The 25,102-nt window shown below is 37.1% G+C and overlaps 1 protein-coding gene across 4 annotated transcripts in view; it reads left to right on the top strand.

Moving 5' to 3' along the window:
- VPS8 (VPS8 subunit of CORVET complex) overlaps window positions 1-25,102 on the top strand; it is a 288,453-nt gene that overhangs the window by 139,301 nt on the left and 124,050 nt on the right. For all 4 annotated transcript variants that reach the window (XM_061166734.1, XM_061166737.1, XM_061166735.1 and 1 more), the window contains 5 exons: window positions 7,154-7,236; window positions 7,989-8,073; window positions 9,575-9,673; window positions 20,053-20,142; window positions 23,221-23,267. In XM_061166734.1, the coding sequence (XP_061022717.1) occupies window positions 7,154-7,236; window positions 7,989-8,073; window positions 9,575-9,673; window positions 20,053-20,142; window positions 23,221-23,267 (404 nt within the window). The remainder of the gene's footprint in view (window positions 1-7,153; window positions 7,237-7,988; window positions 8,074-9,574; window positions 9,674-20,052; window positions 20,143-23,220; window positions 23,268-25,102) is intronic.

Genomic DNA, 25,102 nt, shown 5'->3' on the forward strand with positions numbered 1-25,102 from the left:
GAAGTAGATGTTTTTCTGGAACACTCTTGCTTTCTTGTTGGTCCAGCGGATGTTGGCAATTTGATCTCTGGTTCCTCTGCCTTTTCTAAAACCAGCTTGAACGTTTGGAAGTTCATGTACTGTTGAAGTCTGTCTTGGAGAAGTCCGAGCGTGATTTTGCTAGCGTGTGAGATGAGTGCAATTGTGTGGTCGTTTGAACATTCTTTGGCGTTGCCTTTCTTCGGGATTGGAGTGAAAACTGACCTTTTCCAGTTCTGTGGCCCCTTCTGAGTTTTCCAGATTTGCTGGCATGTTGAGTGCAGCACTTTCACAGCATCATCTTTTAGGATTTGAAATAGCTCAACTGGAATTCCATCATCTCCACTAGCTTTGTTCATAGTGATGCTTCCTAAGGCCCACTTGACTTCACATTCCAGGATGTCTGGCTCTAGGTGAATGATCACACCATCGTGGTTACCTGGGTTATGAAGATCTTTTTTGTACAGTTCTTCTGTGTATTCTTGCACCTCTTCTTAATATCTTCTGCTTCTGTTAAGTCCATACCTCTGTCCTTTATTGAGCCCATCTTTGCATGAAATGTTCCCTTGGTGTGTCTAATTTTCTTGAGGAGATCTCTAGTCTTTCCCATTCTATAGTTTTCCTCTATTTCTTTGCATTGATCACTGAGGAAGGCTTTCTTATCTCTCCTTACTGTTCTTTGGAACTCTGCATTTAGATGGGCATTTCTTTCTTTTTCTCCTTTGCCTTTAGCTTCTCTTTTCTCAGCTATTTGTAAGGCCTGCTCAGACAACCATTTTGCATTTTTGCATTTCTTTTCCTTGGGATAGTTTTGATCACTGCCTCCTGCACATAGTCATGAACCTCGGTCCATAGTTCTTCAGGCACTCTGTCTATCAGATCTAATCCCTTGAATTTATTTGTCACTTCCACTTTATAATCATAAGGGATTTGATTTAGGTCATACCTGAATAGCCTAGTGGTTTTCCCTACTTTCTTTAATCTAAGTCTGAATTTTGTAATAAGGAATTCATAATTTGAGCCACAGTCAGCTCAAATGTTTCTGCTGACTGTATAGAGCTTCTCCATCTTTGGCTGTAAAGAATAGAATCAATCTGATTTCGGTATTGACCATTTGGTGATGTCCATGTGTATAATCTTCTCTTATGTTGTTGGAAGGGGTGTTTGCTGTGATCAGTGTATTCTCTTGGCAAAACTGTGTTAGCCTTTGACCTGATTTGTTTTGTACTCCAAGGTCAAATTTGCCTGTTACTTCAGGTATCTCTTGACTTCCTACTTTTGCGTTCCAGTCCCTTATAATGAAAAGGACATCTTTTTTGGGTGTTAGTTCTAGAAGGTCTTCATAGAACCATTCAACTTCAGCTTCTTCAGCATTACTGGTTGGGGCATAGACTTGAATTACTGTGATGTTGAATGGTTTGCCTTGGAAATGAACAGAGATCATTCTGTCATTTTTGAAACTGTATCCAAGTACTGCAGTTCGTTTACTAAGTTTGTTTACTGTGATGGCTACTTCATTTCTTCTAGGGGATTCTTGCCTACAGTAGTAGATATAATGGTCATCTGTGTTAAATTCACCCATTCCAGTCCATTTTAATTCACTGATTCCAAAAATGTCAATGTTTACTCTTGCCATCTCCGGGTTTGACCACTTCCAATTTGCTTTTGATTCATGAACTTAACATTCCAAGTGCCTATGCAGTATTGCTCTTTACAGCATTGGACTTTGCTTCTGTCACCAATCACATTCACAAGAGGGTGTTGTTTTTGCTTTGGCTCCGTCTCTTCATTCTTTCTGGAGTTATTTCTCCATTGATCTCCTGTAGCATATTGAGCACCTACCAACCTGGGGAGTTCATCTTTCAGTGTCCTATCTTTTTGCCTTCTCATACTGTTCATGAGGTTCTCAAGGCAAGAATACTGAAGTGGTTTGCCATTCCCTTCTCCTGTGGACCACGTTTTGTCAGAACTCTCCCCCATGAATCCGTCTATCCCTCCACTAATCACTGTGAGAAAAAAACCTGATCACCACTTCTTTCTACTTAGCCACTTGCTTGAGAGTCCTTTCTAGGAGTAGGATTTCTTAAAAGCTTAGCCACTGTAATTGTGAGCACTAAAACAGTCTGTTTATAACTGATGACAAGATTTTGTCAGATAAGTAAGCTACAAAAATTAAGTACTTTGGGAGCAATGCTGATTTTTTTATGGTAATATATTCCCAGCCGGAAGTTGAGACTCAGATAAAGAACATAGGAACACAACAGTGAACCCTTTCTCTCCACAGCTGTGGCCCCGTGACTGCTGCAGACTATCTTAGGAAAGAGAACAGTTGCTTAAATTTTGATTGTCTCTTAAATTATATAAATACAAACAGTAATGCGGGTCCCTCATTTTGCCCCTGTTTCTCTGTTGGCAGGAAAAGTGAATCTTGTTATGCATGGTGTTGCTATATAAAATGATAAAAACTTTTTATGTAAATTACTAAATAAAACAGAAATAAAAACCAAACCTAAATGTAAAAGCCAAACCTTTAAAAGTAATCATAGTTAGTCATCTGTTATTGGGAATCCCTTTTGAGATTACCTGGGAATTTTTTTTTCCCCACTCATTTTAGAAAATAGAAAACTGATGACGTAAATTGATCAAGGTCATAACTAAAATTAGAGCTCAGTTCCTTCCCTTCTAATCCAGCAGTCTTTCTCTTATACTGTTTTTCATATATCAAAATTTTGTACTGATATGAATGTTGATTGATACTTTCATTTATATATGAATACTATGAAAGTGCAGTAATGAAAGCATGTCAGAACTTCACTCATTGATCAGTATTGTTACTTCTTTGCTGAATTGGATAACAGTTTTCTAATGCTGGAAAAATGATTCCTTAATTTTTTTGTGCTATTTTCAGTGTAGTGACTCCAACACACACACTTTTAAGTTTGATTCCCTTATTAACTTTATCTCCATCAATATCTTAACCAGAAATTGACACAGATTTTCTGTAAAGGGCCAGAGAGTAAATATTTTAGGCTTTCTAGGTCATTTATAGTCTCTGTCACATGCTCTTTGTTTCTTTTATAATCCTTTAAAAATGTAACAAGCCCTGATTTATGGCATTTATTAATTTCCAAGGTATAAGTATTCCAGTCGTGGCTCATTTCAACCTTCCAGAATGATATCGCACATGCAATTGGGGAGCGATGTACCATAACACACCCTTACATAATATTTCCACTGTACAGATAAAGTGAAAGTGTTAATCGCTCAGTTGTGTCTGACTCTTTGCAACCCAGTGAACTGTAGCCTCCCAGGCTCCTCTGTCCATGGAATTCTCCAGGTAAGAATACTGGAGTGGGTTGCCATTTACTACACCAGGGGATCTTCCTGACTTAGGGATTGAACCTGGGTCTCCTGCATTGCAGGCAGATTCATTACCATTTGAGCCATCAGGGAAGCCCGCCATGCAATAAAGCTACTAACCTGGAGAGCATACACAGTAAAATATAGTAGGACACTTAGGAAGTGGTAAGTTTGGGTATTACCTTTGTTTTTAATTTATTTAATCATAAGGTTATATAATTTTATTTTTTACAATGCCTGTATTTAACAAGAAGCCTAAAAATTCCTAGAAAGTTGACAGTTAGCTTCAACTCCCATAAGTTGGTTCAGACTCACTCCAGCACTGGCAGTTGATTATGTTATTTCAAACTGAGGCTTCCAGCAAATGGGTTCGCTCCATCATTGCCCTGTATAGCAGTGCATTGTAATACTCGAAATGGATTAAATTAGAGTTCTAAAGTGTAAAGGTAGGATAGGTTTTATTTCTTTCTGCCTTTGTAAAAAAAAAAAATTAATTTGAAAGTAATTTCCTGTGTTTGAAAAATGTTTTGTTAAATGGCTTCTGGGAGTTCTGAGAAAGGGCTCAGAACTCTGGATCTTGAACTTAAATATAGGAGAGAGCTTTCTGATACTGCTCTAATGATTATGTAGTGATTCTGTTATATTTTGAGATTTATTTTAAAATATGTCTCATAGCCTGGTCATATATTCAGATACTTAGTGTGGTAAAGATTAATTTTTTATTCAGCTGCTTCAGTTCAGTTCAGTCGCTTAGGTGCATCTGACACTTTGTGACCCCATGGACTGCAGCACGCCAGGCCTCCATGTCTATCACCAACTCCCAGAGATTAACCAAACTCATGTCCATTGAGTTGGTGATGCCATCCAACCATCTCATCGTCGGTCGTCCCCTTCTCCTCCTGCCCTCAATCTTTCCCAGCACCAGGGTCTTTTCAAATGAGTCAGCTATTCACATCAGGTGGCCACAGTATTGGAGTTTCAGCTTCAGCATCAGTCCTTCCAATGAATATTCAGGACTGATATTCTTTAGGATGGACTGGTTAGAACTCCTTGCAGTCCAAGGGACTCTCAAGAATCTTCTCCAGCACCACAGTTCAAAAGCATCAATTCTTCTGTGCTCACCTCTCTTTATAGTCCAACTCTCACATCCATACATGACTATTGTAAAAACCATAGCCTTGACTAGATGGACCTTTGTTGGCAAAGTAATGTCTCTGCTTTTTAATATGCTGTCTAGGTTGGTCATAACTTTCCTTCCAAGGGTAAGCATCTTTTAATTTCATGGCTACAGTCACCATCTGCACTGATTTTGAAGCCCAAAAAAATAAAGTCAGCCACTGTTTCCACTGTTTCCCCATCTATTTGCCATGAAGTGATGGGACTGGATGCCATGATCTTAGTTTTCTGAATGTTGAGCTTTAAGCCAACTTTTTCAGTCTCTCTTTCACTTTGATCACGAGACTCTTTAGTTCTTTTTCACTTTCTGCCATAAGGGTGGTGTCATCTGCATATCTGAGGTTATTGATATTTCTCCTGGCAATCTTGATTCCAGCTTGTACTTCCTTCAGCCCAGCATTTCTCATGATGTAGTGTGAATATAAGTTAAATAAACAGGGTGACAGTATACAGCCTTGACATATTCCTTTTAGGAACCAGTCTGTTGTTCCATGTCCAGTTCTAATTCTTGCTTCCTGACCTGCATACAGATTTCTCAGGAGGCAGCCAAAGTGGTCTGGTATTCTCATCTCTTTCAGAACTTTCCACAGTTTATTGTGATCCATACAGTCAAAGGCTTTGGCATAGTCAAGAAAGCAGAAATAGATGTTTTTCTGGAACTCTCTGGCTTTTTTGATGATCCAGCAGATGTTGGCAATTTGATTTCTGGTTCCTCTGACTTTTCTAAAACCAGCCTGAACATCTGGAAGTTCATGGTTCATGTATTGCTGAAGCCTGGCTTGGAGAATTTTGAGCATTACTTTACTAGTGTGTGAGATCAGTGTAATTGTGTGGTCGTTTGAGCATTCTTTGGCATTGCCTTTCTTCGGGATTGGAATGAAAACTGACCTTTTCCAATCCTGTGGCCACTGCTGAGTTTTCCAATTTTGCTGACATATTGAGTGTAGCACTTTCACAGCATCATCTTTTAGGATTTGAAATAACTCAACTGGAATTCCTTCACCTCCTCTAGCTTTGTTCATAGTGATGCTTCCCAAGGCCCACTTGACTTTACATTCCAGGATGTCTGGCTCTAGGTGAATGATCACACCATTGTGATTATCTAGGTTGTGAATATCTTTTTTGTACAGTTGTTTTGTGTATTCTTGACACCTCTTCTTAATATCTTCTGCTTCTGTTAGGTCCATACCATTTCTATCCTTTATTGAGCCCATCTTTGCATGAACTGTTCCCTTGGTATCTCTAATTTTTTTGAAGAGATCTCTAGTCTTTCCCATTCTGTTGTTTTCCTTTAGTTCTTTGTATTGATCACTGAGGAAGGCTTTCTTATCTCTCCTTGATATTCTTTGGAACTTTGCATTCAGATGGGTATGTCTTTCCTATCTTCCTTTGCTTTTTGTTTCTCTTCTTTTCACAGCTGTTTTTAAGGCCTCCTCAGAGAGCCATTTTGCTTTTTTGCATTTCTTTTCCTTGGGGATGGTCTTGATCCCTGTCTGCTGTAACAGTGTCACAAACCTCCGTCCATGGTTTATCAGGCACTAAAGATTACATGAATCCCAGCATTTTTGTTTATTTTTTAATTGTGGTAAAATATGTAAATCATAAAATTGATCATTTTAAGCTTTTTAAATGTACAGTTCTCATTAAATTTATTCTCATTACCCCCTCCCAGCACCCTGGTAGCTATCATTCAACTTTCTGTCTCTATGAATTTTACTACTTCAGGTGCCTCATATAAGTGAAATTATACATTATTCTTCTGTTTGTGACTTCTTTCACTTAGAATAATGTTTTAAAGCTTTATCCATGTGTGGCATATGTCAGAATTTCATTCCTTTTTAAGAATGAATAATATTCCAATTATATATCATATTTCATTTATCCATTGATGGAAATTAGCATTGTTTCCACCTTTTAGTGTTTGGGAATTATGCTATATTGTGAGAAGCCCCGAGTTCAGTTAGAAAAATTAACATATGAACATGGATACTGTTACCTGTGGGCAACAGATTTTTAAGAACCATAAGGCATAAAAGCACCAAACAGAAATTCTTATTGAAAGAATATATATGGGCATTTTTAGCTTAGTGGAGCGTCAGTTAGATAGTCTAATAATACTGTGTTTGCAAACACCATGGCATTCCTTTCATGTATGAAAATAGAGCTATTTATCTTTTTGTAAGACTTAAATGCAATGTGATCAACATTGTAATGACAATCTAATCCATCCTGTGGGCTTCCACAGTGGAAGCCCAACCCCTGCCAATGCAGGAGATCCCACCATTGCAGATTTGATCTCTGGGTCAGGAAGATCCCCTGGAGAAGGAAATGGCAACCTACTCCAGTATCCTTGCCTGGGAGATCCCATGGACAAAGGAGCCTAGGGAGCTATAGTCTGTGGGGTCGCAAAAGAATAGGACATGACGGAGCAACTAAACAACAATCGCTTGTACACATGAGAACCAAGCCGAAACATCAGCATGTAATAAGACAGAAGAGGAAAAGGTATGATTGTGTGGCTGGATGAATGGACTCCTGAAGAGCTAATCAATAAAAGTAGATTCCAAAATGTTTTTACTGATTTATTTTAAATATTCAGGTCCTTTTAGAATTGCTGCAGGCTGGAGGCATAGTTCAGTTTGAAGAGAGTCGACTCATCCGTATGGCAGAGAAAGCAGAATTGTAAGTTGTGTTGAAGCCATATATTAGTTCCCATAAAACTACTAAAGTACTACTTCTCTAACTTGAAGCCTGGTTTATTGATGCGTTTCCATTTTTTTAAATTAAGGAAAGCTATGCATGTAATAATTTTAAAAAAACCTAAATACAAAAGTTTTTGCCTTTCAAGTCTAGAAATTAGTTTAATTTGCAGAAATTAATAGCAAGTAAATTTGAAGTTCTTGTTCATTTGTTTTAGTGTAAAAATGAAATATCAGTCTTATGGGTTTTTTTTACTTAAAATTTCCATGGTATTTATAGATTTTTGGCAGTTACCTTATGTGTATATTATAAACAATGCAGAATTTAACATAGCAAACAGATGCAACATGTTAGCACTATTGTTTATCTAGTTTGTTAAATATTTCATTTGACATGTTTTATTCTGAATAGGGAAAGTTCATATTATTGATTGTATTAGTTTCTAATATATTAACTATTTTTATATGACATATTGTTGCTTTAACATTTATTCTATACACATCTTTGAAAATTCTTATAAACATAGTATTCAGCAGCACTTAAAACCTATATTCAAAGGAATGGTAGATATTCATATTCCTTAGATACTGTAACTTGATTTAACAGTAGAAATCACATCTACTATATTCATTTTCCTTAATACTAACCTCTATGCCTGAACACATGTCTTAAAACAGTAAGTTGATAACCACCTGCCTGTTTGGTACACTGAAGTTTTCCCTTTTATGTTCTAGCTACCAAATTTGTGAGTTTATGTATGAACGAGAACACCAATATGACAAAATTATTGATTGCTACATACGTGACCCACTAAGAGAGGTGAGTTCAGAGACTGCTTTACCCTTTTTTCTTACTCCGTTTCCTCCCTCACCTTATCAAATAAAAATAATTATTCAGTAGAAATATTTGGACATATGTTTCTTCATTATTCAACAGCTGTTTGTTGAGTGCCTGTTATTAAATCAAGAGTGTATTGATAATTTAAGCAGATATATAGTTCCTGTAATTTTATAACTTATAGCTTAGTGATGGAGACTGACAGTAAGAAAACCAAATATATAATTGCAAATTGTGATGAGCATTAGAGAAACTGGTTGCCACATGAGTAAATAATGGGGGAACGAATTTATACAGAGCAGCCAGGGAGGGAATCTCAGATAAAATGACATATAAACTGAGTTTTGGAATTTGAGAAGAAGCCAGTCAAGCAAAGAGCCCATAGAAAAAATGTTCCAGGGTAGCGAACAGCATACTCAAAGATCCTGAGATAGGAAAATTTTTTGACATGTTTAAGGAACTGACTAGGGATCATATAAATGAAACAAAGATCAGTGTAAGTGGAGCATAATGGACACGGGCAAGACAGATTTGATATCAAACTAAGAATGTAGACAGGGACCACCAAAGCAAAAGAATGATACTTACTCTGGGTTAATGAAATCAAGGCTGAAATTAATTGGAAAAGATTTGCAACTTCTAAGAATCTACCCTCAACAGTTACTCTTTCTCTTTTAAGTCAGTCTTCCATTAGTTAAGGGACTTCCCTGGTAACTCAGCTGATAAAGAACCCGCCTGCAATGCAAGAGACCCCAGTTTGATTCCTGGGTCGGGAAGATTCACTGGAGACGGGGTAGGCTACCCATTCCAGTATTCTTGATCTTCCCTGGTGGCTCAGCTGGTAAAGAATCTGCCTGCAATGTGGGAGACTGGGTTCGATCCCTGGGTTGGGAAGATCCCCTGGAGAAGGGAACAGCTACCCACTCCAGTATTCTTGCCTGGAGAATTCCATGTACTGTATTGTCCATGGGGTGGCAGAGAGTCAGACATGACTGAGTGACTTTCACTTCACTCCGTCAGTTAACCACCTACAAATGGTTTCCTTCTCCAAATAATAGATATTTACCAAGACTGATATAGATAGTAGATCAGTTCAATTCAGTCACTCAGTCATATCCAACTCTTTGCAACCCCATGGACTGCAGTACATCTGGCTTCCCTGTCCATCACCAACTCCTGGAGCTTGCTCAATCTCATTTCCATAGAGTCGGTGTTGCCATCCAACCATCTCATCCTCTGTTGTCCCCTTCTCCTCCTGACTTCAGTCTTCCCCATCATAGGGTCTTTTCCAGTGAGTCAGTTCTTTGCATCAGGTGGCCAAAGTATTTCAGCATCAGTCCTTGCAATGAATATTCAGGACTGATTTCCTTTAGGATTGACTGGTTTGATCTCCCCATCCAAGGGACTCTCAAGAGATAGTAGATAGTGACTGACTATTCTTGAGTGAATGAATAAATAAATTTTATTGTCTTGTGCTTTTCAGGAAGAAGTCTTTAACTACATTCACAATATCTTATCCATTCCTGGATACAGTGCAGAGGAGAAGCAGTCTGTATGGCAGAAAGCTATGGATCATATTGAGGTACTGATTCAGTAGAATTTTGAAAACTTTGCCATATTTGTATGGATATCTTCTAAACTAAGTTTTTGCTAACTAAGTAGTGGGAGATATATTATTAAGTTGATTTGCTTGAGGGTTAACATCTTTTTCAGACAATTTGTTCCACCTCACATTTGTGTAAAACCCATGTTATATGCAACTTATTATGTCATGACTTCTGAAAATAACTCATGTTAAATCAGCTAGTTCACAAACTGGAATTTTAGTGTTTTTTCACAATGTTCTTAGGAATTCTGAGAGTACTATTGATCTTTTCCCCTATCATGTGACAGGAGCCATTCCCTCAATCATCTGATGGAATTTTAGAAACATGACTGCAACAAGTTATTCTCTCTGATGTATTTCCCTTATGTAAAAGGATGATGATTCTGATTTTGTTTATGAATGCTGTTTTACAGGAATGCAGTAGTTGACTTTGAAACTAAAAGTTCTTTTTTAAATATTTGCTTAGTTGTTAGTTGCTCAGCAGTGTCCGAATCTTTGTGACCCTCTGGTCTAGGGCCCGTCTAGCTCCCTTGTCCATGGGATTTCCCAGGTAAGAGTACTGGAGTGGATAGCCATTCCCTTCTCCAAGGGATCTTCCTGTCCCAGGGATCGAACTCAGGTCTACTTTATTGCAGGCAAAATCTTTACTGTCTGAGCCAATAGACGGTTGGCCCCAAAATTTGCTTCAGATGCCTAAATGCAGAGACTAATGTCAATATCAAAATCAGATTGATTATATTCTTTGCTGCCAAAGATGGAGAAGCTCTATACAGTCAGCAAAATCAAGACTGGGAGCTGACTGTGGCTCAGATCATGAACTCCTTATTGCAAAATTCAGACTTAGATTGAAGAAAGTAGGGAAAACCACTGGACCATTGAGGTATGACCTAAATCAAATCTCTTATGATTATAAAGTGGAAGTGACAAATAAATTCAAGGGATTAGATCTGATAGAGGACCTAAAGAACTATGGACGGGGATTCGTGACATTGTACCGGAGGCAGTGATCAAGACCATCTCCAAGGAAAAGAAATACAAAAAGGCAAAATGGTTGTCTGAGGAGGCCTTACAAATAGCTGAGAAAAGAAGAGCAGCTAAAGGCAAAGGAGAAAAGGAAAGATATACCCATCTGAATGCAGAGTTCCAGAGAATAGCAAGGAAAGACAGGAAAGCCTTCCTCAGTGATCAGTGCAAATAAATAGAGGAAACCAATAGAATGGGAAAGACTAGAGATCTCCTCAAGAAAATTAGACCTACCAAGGGAGCATTTCATGCAAAGATGGGCACAATAAAGGACAGAAGGTATGGACCTAACAGAAGCAGAAGATATTAAGAAGAGGTGGCAAGAATACATAGAAAAACTGTACAAAAGATCTTCATGACCCAGATAACCACGATGGTGTGATCATTCACCTAGAGCCAGACATCCTGGAATGTAAAGTCAAGTGGGCCTTAGGAAGCATCACTATGAACAAAGCTAGAGGAGGTGAAGGAATTCCAGTTGAGCTATTTCAAATCCTAAAAGATGATGCTGTGAAAGTGCTGTACTCAATATGTCAGCAAAATTGGAAAACTCAGCAGTGGCCACAGGATTGGAAAAGGTCAGTTTTCATTCCAATCCCGAAGAAAGGCAATGCCAAAGAATGTTCAAATGACTGCACAATTGAACTCATCTCACACACTAGTAAAGTAATGCTCAGAATTCTCCAAGCCAGACTTCAACAGTTAGTGAACCGTGAACTTCCACATGTTCAGGCTGGTCTTAGAAAAGGCAGAGGAACCAGAGATCACATTGCCAACATCCGTTGGAGCATCGAAAGAGCAAGAGAATTTCAGAAAAACATATATTTCTGCTTTATTGGCTATGCCAGCACCTTTGACTGTGTGAATCACAATAAACCGTGGAAAATTCTGAAAGGAATGGGAATACCAATACCCAACAGGTAAAGGAACATGAAAAATGCCCACCAAGTCAAACAAAAGAGGAGGAGATAGGGAATCTACCTGAAAAAGAATTTAGAATAATGATAATAAAAATGATCCAAAATCTTGAAAACAAAATGGAGTTACAGATAAATAGCATGGAGACAAAGATTGAAAAGATGCAAGAAATGTTTAATAAAGACCTAGAAGAAATAAGAGTCAATTAAAAATGAATAATGCAATGAATGAGATCAAAAACACTCTGGAGGGAACCAAGAGTAGAAATGGGAATACCAGACCACCTTGGCTGCCTTCTGAGAAATATGTATCAGGTCAAGAAGCAACAGTTAGAATTGGATATGGAGCAACAGACTGTTTACAAATAGGGAAATGAGTACGTCAAGGCTGTATACTCTCACTCTGCTTATTTAACTTATATGCAGAGTACATCATGCAGATTGCCATGCTGGATGAAGCAGAAGCTAGAATCAAGATTTCCAGGAGAAATATCAATAACCCCAGATATGCAGATGACACCACCCTTACGGCAGAAAGTGAAGAACTAAAGAGCCTCTTACTGAAAGTGAAAGAGGAGAGTGAAGAAACTGGCTAAAAACTCAACATTCAAAAAACAAAGATCATGGCATCTGGTCCCATCACTTCATGGCAAATAAATGGGGAAACAGTGAGAGACTTTATTTTCTTGGGCTCCAAAATCACTGCAGATGGTGACTGCAGCCGTGAAATTAAAAGACGCTTGCTCCTTGGAAGAAAAGCTATCATGAACCTAGGCAGCATATTAAAAAGCAGAGATGTTACTTTGCTGATAAGGGTCCATTGAGTCAAATCTATGGTTTTTCCAGTAGTCATGTATAGATGTGAGAGTTGGACTATAAAGAAAGCTGAGCACCGAAGAATTGATGCTTTTGAACTGTGGTGTTGGAGAAACTCTTGAGGGTCCCTTGGACTACAAGAAGACCCAACCAGTCAGTCCTGAATGAAAACAGTCCTGAATATTCAATGGAAGGACTGACGATGAAGCTGAAGCTCCAATACTTTGGCCACCTGATGTGAAGAGCTGACTCATTTGAAAAGACCCTGATGCTAGGAAAGAATCAAGGCATGAGCAGAAGGGACAACAGAGAATGAGATGGTTGAATGGCATCAGTGACTTGATGGACATGAGTTTGCATAAGCTCCGGGAGTTGGTGAAGGACAGGGAAGTCTGGTGTGCTGCAGTCCATGGGGTCGCAAAGAGCTGGACATGTGTGCGACTGAACTGAACGAATTGTGTGTGTGATGAGGATGGAATCATAATACATTCTAAAAAAGGGCCTCAAAATCACTCCTCACTTTAGTTTCCTTAGGTTCAAAACATAGAATATTCCTCAGAAACCAACAGCTAGAAAGCTGTTGGAATCTCTTCTGTTTTATCAGTACTCTAATTACTGAGAAAAAGAAGTAGTAATTAAGGATGCTGAGGTAGTTCTAGTTTTGTAAATAAAATTTACATCTACAAAGTTTGTTTCTTCCTCCTTGTAGCAAGGGTCAGGAGATCGTGGTGGGTTTAGAAATGTGAAAGATATGATTATGCAACATGTTTTAAAATTTTTTTACATGTGAAAAATAATAGGAAAGGTTGAGCTTTGAAACTTTCAGAAAGCATTGCTGTAATGTGAATATTTTTAGTTCCTGATGGTTATGAAGTTTAGATTAGAAATGTGAATAGCATCTAATATAAAACATCTGGTATGAAAAGTGTTACACTCAGTTGGATGAAGGCATTGCCACACTTTCTTTTATTGGATTGGGAACATATATAGGTTATTTAGTCTTATCATGTTTCTGCTAACAACAAGATCAATATGTCTTGGTGAAAGAAAGAAAACCTTTGACTATGAATTATATTTTTTTTCTTCTAATCATTTGGTATTCTTTTTCTTTTCATCATCCCCTTAAGTCTGCATAGTTACATTATGGCTCATTGTTCATTTCATTTCAACTGCATTATGCAGTGCTTTGAGCACATGGACTCCAGACATCCACAAATGAAGCTGTGTCTCTCTGCATAATGTGAAACATGATGCATTAATCAATGAACAAACACATTATTCAGCAGAAAACTCATACTGGTGAAGCAAGAAATATTTTTGCTGCACAACAATTATTTCTGCTGACTATTTTTCCCACATCTGTGCTTTTTTTTTTTACCTTGAACTTTTTTTAATACTTCTGAAGGTCATATTAGAAATCTATAGACTTTTTGTTGAAGGTCTGTGTGGCTTTTTTAATATAAATAAAATCAACATTAAGCATGTAGAGGGAAAGTCCTTATAGTAAAGTTTTCAGACAGTATACGTACATCGCATATAGAGTAGTGGTTCTTAACACTTTGTGAGGTACAGACTGCATTTGAGACTCTTAATAAAAGATCTGGACCTGTGCTTCATAGTCTTGCGCATGTGCTTAGATGCATCATTTTGTTTACTATTTAAGGATCCACAGATTTCCTAAAAGCCATTCTTAGGTTGGGTCTGTGGATTTCAGTAAAGAATCTCTCATTTAGATGGTTTTTCCAGTATAGACAATTCATGTTTCATGAGATTTTTAAAAACACTTTCATTTTGAAATATAAAGAGAAAAGTGCATAAAATAAAAGTACAGTTTAATAAAAAATTTAAAAACTCAACATACCAGAAATAGTTAATTGCTAGTACCCTAGACTGTTCCCATGTATCCTTTCCTGATCACGGTTCACTGCCTCACTAATATTATCAGTAGAACTAGGATAGATATTCATTATTTTCTTTCTTCTTATAATTTATTCTACTTTTATATATTGTCATTGCATCTGCCTGTACCCCTAAAAATATGTTTTGTTTAGCTTGTTGCTGAACTTTATATAAATGAGGTTATACTCTGAGGTTATTTTCTGTCTTTTTCTCAATATTTTGAGAAATTTATATATTTTGTTGTATGTAGCTGTGGTTCATTTTTATTATGGTACAGTATTTTATAAGTATATCACTGCCTATCCATTCTACTGGTATCTTACATATGCATCTTGAACACAGCCACATGCATTTTTCTAGGACAGTGGTTCTGTTTGATCTCCAGTCCAGCATTACAACATCAGCTGAGAACTTGATAGAAATGCTGTTTCAGTCTTCTCCTGAGGCCTAATGAATCAGAAATTCTGGCAACAGGGCCCAACAGTATATTTTAATAAGCCCCTCTGGTGATTTTGATGCATGTTAGCATTTGATAATCTCTGTTCTAGGGTGTGTAGTTGCCACTTAACTGGGATAAATATTTTAAACGTCAGCAGATGCCAGCATTGTGTGAGATTTTCCACTGACTCTATATTCTTGCTGAACTTTTAAAATTTTGTCAAAAAAAATGAATAAAATTTTGTCTGTCTAGTGGATGTAGAATGACATTTCATTTTGTTTTAAATTTACATATCCTTAATTACTGAGATTGATAGATTCATATTTATTGGCCATTTAAATTTTCTTTCTGTGACATCACTGTTCAAGTCTTTTGCCCATTTTTCTGTTAGAATGTCTCTTGTACTCATTGATGAAGGAATTCCTTGTATATCCTGGATGTTAGTCTTGTTTTCAGTGATACATATTGCAAGTATCTTCTACTCCATGGCTTTTTTCTGTGGTTCTTTTTAAGAAAAGTTTTTTTTTTTTTAAGTAGTCAGAATAATCAGTTTTTTTCCTTTGGTACTGAAGAAATCCTTCTGTATTGTTGTCTAAAAGCTTTCTTGTTTCTTTTTCAACTTTAATTCTTAGACCCACCTGAAAGCAGTTTTTGTATATGGTTTGAGGTGGGGATTAATTAATTTTTTTAAAATATGAATACCTAGTTCTCTCAGGAACAATTTTTTTCCATTTTTGAACTTTTTCCCCTTTTAAAAAATTGAAGTATAGTTGATTTACAGTGTTTCAGGTATACAGCAAAGTGATTCAGTTGTACATATATATATATTTTCCATTTCAGATTCTTTTCCATTATAGGTTATTACAAGATATATATTGACTATAGTCCCCTGAGCTATATAGTAGGTCCTTATTATTTATCTATCTTTTATATAGTAGTGTGTATCTGTTTATCCAAAATCCCTAATTGATCCCTCCCCACTTTTCCCTTTGGTTTCTATTAGTTTGTTTTCTATGTATGTGAGTCTTATTTCTGTTTTGTAAATAAATTCCTTTGCATCATTTTTTTAGATTCCACATATAAGTGATATCATATGGTATTTATCTTTCTCTGTCTGATTTCATTTAGTGTGATAATCTCTAGGTCCATCCATGTTGCTGCAAATGTCATTATTTCATTCTTTTTAATGGCTAAGTAATCCATCATATACCACATCTTCTTTATCCGGTCATCTGTCTGTACACATTTAGGTTGCTTCCATGTCTTAACTGTTGTAAATAGTGCTATGAACATTGGAATGCATGTATCTTTTTGATTTAAAGTTTTTATCTTTTCTAGGTAGACATATGCTCAGGAGTGGGATTGCTGGATGATATGGTAGTTCTATTTTTGGTTTTTTGAGGAACCTCCATTTTCCATAGTGACTAAACCAATTTACATTTCCACCAACAGTATAGGAGGGTTCTCTTTTATCCACACCTTTTCTAGTATTTACTATTTGTAGACGTTCTGTTGATGGCCTTTCTGATCCATGTGAGGTGATACCTCATTTTAGTTTTAATTTGCATTTTTCTTTTTTTTTTTTTTTTTCCCATTTTATTTTATTTTTTTTTTTAATTTTTATTATTATTATTATTTTTTTTTCCAGTGGGTTTTGTCATACATTGATATGAATCAGCCATGGATTTACATGTATTCCCAATCCCGATCCCTAATAGCAATGTTGAGCGTGTTTTCATGTGCCCGTTGGCCATCTGTTTGAGAAATGTGTTTAGGTCTCCTGCCTATTTATTGATTAGAGTGTGTGTGTGTGTGTGTGTGTGTGTGCGCGCGTGTGTGTGCTGTTGGAGCTGTTTGTATATTTTGGAAATCAATCCCTTATTGGTTGCATTGTTTGCAAATCTCTCCCATTTTGAAGGCTATCTTTTTATTTTGTTTATGTTTTTCTTTGTTCTACAAAAGCCTGTAAGTTTGATTGGGTCCCATTTGCTTATTTTTGCTTTTGTTTTCAATACTCTAGTAGATGGATCCAAAAAAATATTGCTGTGATTTATATCAAAGAGTGTTCTGCCTAAGTTTTCCTATAGGAGTTTTATAGTGTGTGCTCTTACATTTAGGTCTTTAGTCCATTTTGAGTTTATTTTGTATATGGTGTTAGAGAATGGTCCATTTTCATTCTCTTACATGTAGCTGTCCAGTTTGCCCAGCACCAGTTACTTAAGAGGCTGTCTTTTCTCCACTGTGTGTTCTTGCCTTATCATAGATTATTGACTGTTAGTGTGGGTTTGGGTTTATTTCTGAGCTTTCTTTCCTGTTCCATTGATCTGTGTCCTAGCAACAGTTATTTTAAAAGATTACCTTTATGCACTGCTCAACAGTCCTACCTTATTATGAGATGTCAAGAATCTCTGTGTTTTGTCTTCTTCTGGGTCTTGTTCTGTTTGATTGGTCTTGAAGTCACTACTTGAAATACTGTTGTTTTATAATAAGAATTAATATTTTTAAAAGAGTATTGGCTGCTTAGTTCCAAATACCTTTTAGAATCAACTTGTCAAGTTCCTAACCTTATGATTCTGACAGGGATTGCATTGAATCTTTGAATCTTTTTTAATCTGACATCTTTCCATTATGAGGTTTCTACCTTATGACCATATGGTGTAACTGTTTGTTCAGTATCTTTCTGTAACGTTATATAATTTCCTCTGTAGAGACTTTTCATCTACTGTTAGATTTATTGTCACAACTTCATATATTTTAGCAAAACGCTAATGTTAATAATATGGTTAAAATTTTATTTCTGACACATAATATTTTAGTTTAAAGATTTTTGTGGAAGTCTTCTATTTCTAGTATGCTAAAATTTTCTCCCTTATTCTGTTTTTGTCATAAATTTTATTGATATTAAATCAGCCTTGAATTCTACAGATAAATGCAACTTGAACCTGTTATATTATCTTTTTTATACATTGTTGGATTCTGTCTGTCTTTATCAATGTTCACAATTAAGACTGATGTATACTTTCCCTTCCTTGCTTATGTTCTACAGGGTTTAGGTATCAGAGCTTTGCTACCCTTATACAATGAGCTGAGCTGAAGAAGTTTCCTTTTTTCTATTCTCTGTAAGAGATTAATTAACTTTGTAATTATTTCTTCCCTAAATGATTGCTGGGAACTTACAGTGAAGCTATATGGGCCTGGAGTGTTTTGTATAGGAAGATTTTTGACTACTCATTCAATTTCTTTAATGGCTACTAATCAATGCAGATTTTCTGTTTCTTAAGTCAGTTTATTGAATTACATTTTTCTAAGAATTTAGCCATTTTGACTAAATTTTCAAATTCTTGACATAGATTAATTCATAATAGTTTATCTTTTTAATATCTGAAGATCAATAGTAGTATCCCCCTTTTCATATGTGATATTGATTAGTTGTGCCTTCTCTGTTTTGAGATGTGTTATATGAAAATAGTATAAACTACAGTTATTTATGTCAGCTAAGTATTATTAATCCTAAAATACCAACACAGAATTATTAGATATATATCATGAATATTGCAGTCATGATAGCTCATCGTATTTTTATTTGACGGTATAATATGTTGATCTATAGACAGTCTTTGCATTTTAGCCATGGATCACACAATTGAAAGGTAGAATAGGGTCACAGAAACCAAGTAAGAAGAGAGTTTCAAGAAGAAAGAGATAGCCAGTAGTGTCTAGGAAAGTACAAGGAGAGGGAGATTACAAGTCTTAGATTTGACAGAAATGGGTCTTATTAACAGTGGTCAACCTCTTAGTGTCATTTAAGACTTATGACCTTAAGTTAATTTCTTAAGGCAATTTTGGTTTCAAAATCTATAAGGCATTGGAAGTAAAGTTTCAGAAGTCTTAGCTAAAGAAATGGCAACTGTGTTTTTTTTTTGTTTTTTTCACTTCTTTAAGTTATTACTTTAAGCTGAAGGGTAAACTCACTGGCAGGGACTTTGGGGAGCTTTTTTTTATTCTTACCATTCATCCTGTAGATATCATGGCCTAAATCCAGAATTTTAGTGCTTTCATTTTCTAAGAATTCTAAATTACCTTTTATATAAAAATCTGATTTTTTTTATACATGATGCTTTTCTGATTTTGCTCACTTGTAATATGTCTTTAAATTGTGGCCCTATAAAAGAACTAAACAGACATTTCTCCAAAGAAGACATACAGATGGCTAACAAACACATGAAAAGATGCTCAACATCACTCATTATCAGAGAAATGCAAATCAAAACCACAATGAGGTACCATTACACGCCAGTCAGGATGGCTGCTATCCAAAAGTCTATCAGCAATAAATGCTGCAGAGGGTGTGGAGAAAAGGGAACCCTCTTACACTGTTGATGGGAATGCAAACTAGTACAGCCGCTATGGAAAACAGTGTGGAGATTTCTTAAAAAACTGGAAATAGAACTGCCATATGACCCAGCAATCCCACTTCTGGGCATACACACTGAGGAAACCAGATCTGAAAGGGACACGTGCACCCCAATGTTCATTGCAGCACTGTTTATTATAGCCAGGACATGGAAGCAACCTAGATGCCCATCAGCAGACGAATGGATAAGGAAGCTGTGGTACATATACACCATGGAATATTACTCAGCCATTAAAAAGAATTCATTTGAACCAGTCCTAATGAGATGGATGAAACTGGAGCCCATCATACAGAGTGAAGTAAGCCAGAAAGATAAAGAACATTACAGCATACTAACACACATATATGGAATTTAGAAAGATGGTAATGATAATCCTATATGCAAAACAGAAAAAGAGACACAGAAGTACAGAACAGACTTTTGAACTCTGTGGGAGAAGGTGAGGGTGGGATGTTTGAAAAGAACAGCATGTATATTATCTATAGTGAAACAGACCACCAGCCCAGGTGGGATGCATGAGACAAGTGCTCGGGCCTGGTGCACTGGGAAGACCCAGAAGAATCGGGTGGAGAGGGAGGTGGGAGGGGGCATCGGGATGGGGAATACATGTAACTCCATGGCTGATTCATGTCAATGTATGACAAAACCCACTGAAATGTTGTGAAGTAATTAGCCTCCAACTAATAAAAAAAAAGAAAAAAAAAAATTGTGGCCTTATATTGAGGTCTCCTGAAGAGCAATATAGAAGCTCATGAAAGTATTGATGCTGGTATCATGCGTCACATCTGTGGAAATTCTATTTAAATTTAACACTGAAGATTATTTTATCTTTTTCTTTTGTTACAGGAACTTGTGGCCCTGAAGCCCTGTAAAGCTGCAGAGCTGGTTGCTACTCACTTTTCTGAACAGATCGAAACAGTCCTTAAGAAACTTCAGGTAAATTCTGCAGAACATCTAGTGGAGAGACAGTTACTGAATACCCACCTAAGAAATCTTTATTGTAATGGTTTCTTCCATTCATTGTTGCCTTTTAATAGCAGTTTCTACACATTGTGTGTGTGCATGTTTAGAAGCAATTCTGTGATAATCTGAATCTAGAAATGAGGGAGTTTATCTTTGTGCATAATGAATATTACCATCACAGAAACATTCTTGTGATGGTACTTAAGTAAGTACATAACCTGTACTTACTGTAAAGTCGTAATCCACAGAGGGTCGTCCCCTCCGCCCCGACTCTTATCTTTTTCTGTAGTTACTGTGGCCATATTCTCTTTGGAGTTCATGTTATTTGTTTAGATTTCTATCATGCTCCTATTGGGCTAATGCTGTCTATTTAGAACTTTTTGGTGGAGGAGGGGGAAATCTTAGCTAGAATACAGCTGTTTTAATGCTGAATACTGAGATGCTCAGTTTGAAGTACTATTTAATGGACCTAGCATTCCATTTGTCACTACTGTGGTAGTGCTAGTAGTGAGTTTTGCTCACTACCATTGTGGCCACAAGTGATAGAGATAGGGATTAGGACAGTGACAGGGACGTGTAGCACAACTGAGAGTCCTCAAGTAGCAATGATAGTAGTAGAAGTTAGGTATGCAAGAGGGAAACCAAAGTAGTGATTGGGGGGGGCGGCTGGCATGGGCGATAGAGATGTGGATTTCATTTCATTTCATTCATTCATATTCACAGGACATACTACTGTGGCCCCACTCTGTACCACAGTATGGTAGGCTCTGGGGGGACACTAAAAAGAATATAGTCTTTTTCTTAATTTTTCCTGTGGAATAGAGAAGTACTTATATCACCACAGTATAGTGTTATAAGCTCTACACCAGTCATACATAAAAAGTGCTGTAGGAACAAGAGGAGAGAGTGACAGACTGTGTGAGCAAGTCAGACAGGTGTTCCCAGATATGCCCAAACTGGGTCTTGAATAATTGGTATCAGTTTTCCAGGCAGAGAATTGAAAAGGGCATTCTAGATAAAGGGCTCTGGGTGAGTAAAGACTTGAAGGCATGAAGCAGTATTCATATTCAGAGTATAATATGGTGAAGACGATGGTGGAGGAAGCATTAGATTAATCTGTAAAAGGTATATTGGAAGGAAGGAATTAAATGTATAGAGACTGGAAAATAAGAGTCTGATATTTGAACAGTCATATATGTGATGCTAAGAAATTATGCTATATCTTCTGTGTGCTGGAGACTGAAGTTTTTTTTAAGCAAAGGAGTGATACCAGTAGATTCATTTGATAGAATATTAACTCTGTGTGTGGAGAATGGGCTGGCAAAGAGAGCAAATAGAGGCGAGACCAGTTGGAAGGCAAAAGGTCTTGGCAAGAAATGGTGAGGACAGGATGAAAGCAGTGCCAGAGGAAAGGACAAGTCTAAGATACATTTGTGAAATAAAATGTATGGGGCTTGGAAGTTAGTTGAATGTGATGGGTGGAGTAAAAAACAACTCCTGGGTGTATAGGGTTGGTTGTCCAGTATGATGAGGTCCATTAACTCAAGATGAGGAGTCTTCTATTAACTCAGTGAATATTTCTTTTGGCTGTGGGCTAAAAGAAAGAAGAGAAAAGTCACTTAGTGGTGTCTGATTCTGCGACCCCATGGACTATAGGGTCCATGGAATTCTCCAGGCCAGAATACTGGAGTGGGTAGCCTTTCCCTTCTCCAGGAGATATTCCCAACCCAGGTATTGAACCCAGGTCTCCCGCATTGCAGGCGGATTCTTTTCCAGCTGAGCCACAAGGGAGGCCATGGGGCAAAAACACATTGATAAAGTGATAAGGATATAAAAACATATACAGTTGACTTTTGAACAACTCAGGGGTTAGGGGTGCCAATCCCAATGCAGTCAAAAGTCCCTTTATAACTTTCGACTAACTACTGATAGCCTACTGTTGGCTGGGAACCTTACCAGTAACAGAAACCTTCAATTAACACATGCTTTGTATATTATATGTATTATATACTGTATTCTTAGAATAAGTGAGCTAGAGAAAAGAAAAAACCTTCAGTTAACACATGCTTTGTTTATAATATGTATTATATACTGTATTCTTAGAATAAGTGAGCTAGAGAAAAGAAAATGTTATTAAGAAAATCTTAAGGAAGAGAAAATACATTTACAGTACTGAACAAAATTTATTAATACTGTTGTATATTTACAAGATGAATGATCCATCAGTACCCGTATCAATGTTGTCTTATACAAAGCACTGTACATGATATATATGTATTATTAAAACATGACATCAAAAATGAAAAATGTGAAAAATAAATTTGTATTTATTTACAAGCATAACAGCTCATGCATTGATAATGAAAAAGCAGTATGATTGCTTTATGGTAGCCTAGTGTAATTGATATGTTTGCTTCATGGTAAGCCTCGCCTGTGCACTAATGAGTGAATTGTTATAAAAGTTTTATAGCATGTAGTATTGTTGTTCAGTCACTCAGTTGTATCCGACTCTTTGTGACCCCATGGACTGCAGCACACCAGGCTTAACCTGTTGTAGTTTGCTATCTCTCCTGTAGTTGATTGTATTGGAGAGTTAATGAGCTTTTCTGGTGGTGGTTGCTATTTGGGCCTCACCTAGATTAACTGTCTCACAGTTGGCCATTGTCACAGGCAGAACCAGGTGAGGCAGGGTGAACCCATCTGTGCAGCCAGAGCACTTGCTCTGGCCCTGTTCCAAGGGTCCTCATGCTGAGAATTGTTACAGGATTTGTCTCAGTAGAGGGCATTTTTTTTTGGCAAGGGTTGAGGGGCAAAACAATGTATTTATGTTTCTTCTGCACTCAGAATTGAATATGTGACAATGATTAGAATAACTGAGAAGAAATGACCTCCAAATGATTCCTCAGCATTTCTTAGATCTGCACAGAGAGCTTACTGGAAGTAAACATATGCATGCACGCTTTTTAAAGGGATATTCTAAAATTCTTTATCACAGCATAGTTGGAAGAGTTTGTTTTAATATTTAATTGTATTCTTTATTTTTCTGTTCAGAACCAGGTTCTGCTTTTCAAGTTTTTGAGAAGCCTTCTTGACCCAAGGTATGTTTATAAAATTTAGTTTTTCATGTTACATTGGTGAAAAACCAAAGGAAATGAATTGAGTTTAAGAAACTGACTCATGATATCCAGATGGTATAGTCAGCTCTTGAGTTTTAATATTAGCAGGAGTACTGGTTACAGAGATTATTCTAAATACATGATTGGAAAATTGATTACATCTTGAAGGTATATTTTCCTTCCCATTTAAATGTGAACCTATGTGATAAGTTGTCATCTATGTAAAGAAAATAATGAAGGCATGCCATTAGGACATGTTTCAGGAAGAATTTGATGACCATCTAGCTTCCCCTGCCTCTGGTAGCCTCACTCCTCCTGATTCCTTATTCTATACTGTAGATTGACAGCTTTAGTTTTCAAAGTAAATAACCTAGTTCCCAGTCCACTTTTAAATGTATTACTTTTTAAACTTTCATTTGAAATGTTTAGTTTTAAATAACTTTCTAGAGGTGTGGCAAGGAAAGTTTAAATGTTTCTTTAAGTGCTCCTCTAATACTCATCAAATAAAAACTAAACCAAGGAGATAATGAGATTAGTAATGGGTTTGTAAGCAAAGCAGCTCTGTATGTGAGATCTTAATGTCTTCCTGTCCTGGTGGCTCAGACAGTAAAATCTGCCTGCAATGCAGGAGACCTGGCTTTGATCCCTGGGTCAGGAAGGTCCCCTGGAGAAGTGAATGGCTGCCCACTCCAGTATTCTTGCCTGGAGAGTTCCATGGACAGAGGAGTCTGGCAGGCTACAGTCATGGGTTGCAAAGAATCGGACATGACTGAGCAACTAACAGTTTTAAGACCGTCACTCTTAACCAGAATTGTGTGTCAGAATCACCTAAGAAACTTTTAAAAATATAGGTGCCTGAGCCCAAACCCACAGAATTATCATGATGTACATCTGAAGTTAAGCATCACTGACTTGAATGTCATATTCTAGGGTGACATAGCTTTCACATGCCTTGTAATGTACACTAGCCATTGAAAATAGTCATATATTTACTTCAGAGATTCAGTTCAGTTCAGGCACTCAGTCATGTCTGACTTTTTGCGACCCCATGAACCACAGCATGCCAGGTCTCCCTGTCTATCACCAACTCCCGGAGTTTACCCAAACTCATGTCCATTGAGTCGGTGATGCCATCCAGCCATTCATCCTCTGTCGTCCACTTCTCCTGCCCTCAATCTTTCCCAGCATTAGGGTCTTTTCAAATGAGTCAGCTCTTTGTATCAGGTGGCCAAAGTATATTATTATAAAAACATGAAATTTTGGTTATTCTGGTATTCTCTGGAATTTTTAAATGCCAAAATACCAGGAATTTTGTAGATTGTAAAAATTTTTTTTTATATTTCTATCATTTAAACCTTAACCAGATTATGCTTCTTTAAATTGAGTCATACAGATGTGCGAATGTTGAGAAAAGCAGTCTGACTACTTACCCTCCTGAGCTCCAGTTCAACACCTTTTCAAAGTATCTATGTTTTAATTCCCTGGTTGCTGAAATTACTGAGGCTCGACATCTTTTTCTAACTTGTATGAGTCGTTTGTTCTTCCTTCAGATCCAGTTTGAGCCCTAGCCCACCGCTGGAATTAACTGATGGAGATACCTTAGAATTATGGTTAGGGGTAGGAGGGAAGGAAGAGAGCTGGGAGAAGGATGGGGCTGAAGGTGAAGCTTGAGAAGAAGGGATAGGGGGCCGAGGAGGACTGAGCTAAGTGGAAGAGGAAGGAGGTGCCCAGCCCTTTCTCTGGATCCCATGTACCTTTTTTCCCCAGAGCAGAATTCCTTCTATCCCACCAGTATCAAATCCATTCTTAAGAGAATG

Source organism: Dama dama, chromosome 19 (genome assembly GCF_033118175.1).
Source record: "Dama dama isolate Ldn47 chromosome 19, ASM3311817v1, whole genome shotgun sequence".
In the NCBI taxonomy this organism is placed as follows: Eukaryota; Metazoa; Chordata; class Mammalia; order Artiodactyla; family Cervidae; genus Dama; species Dama dama.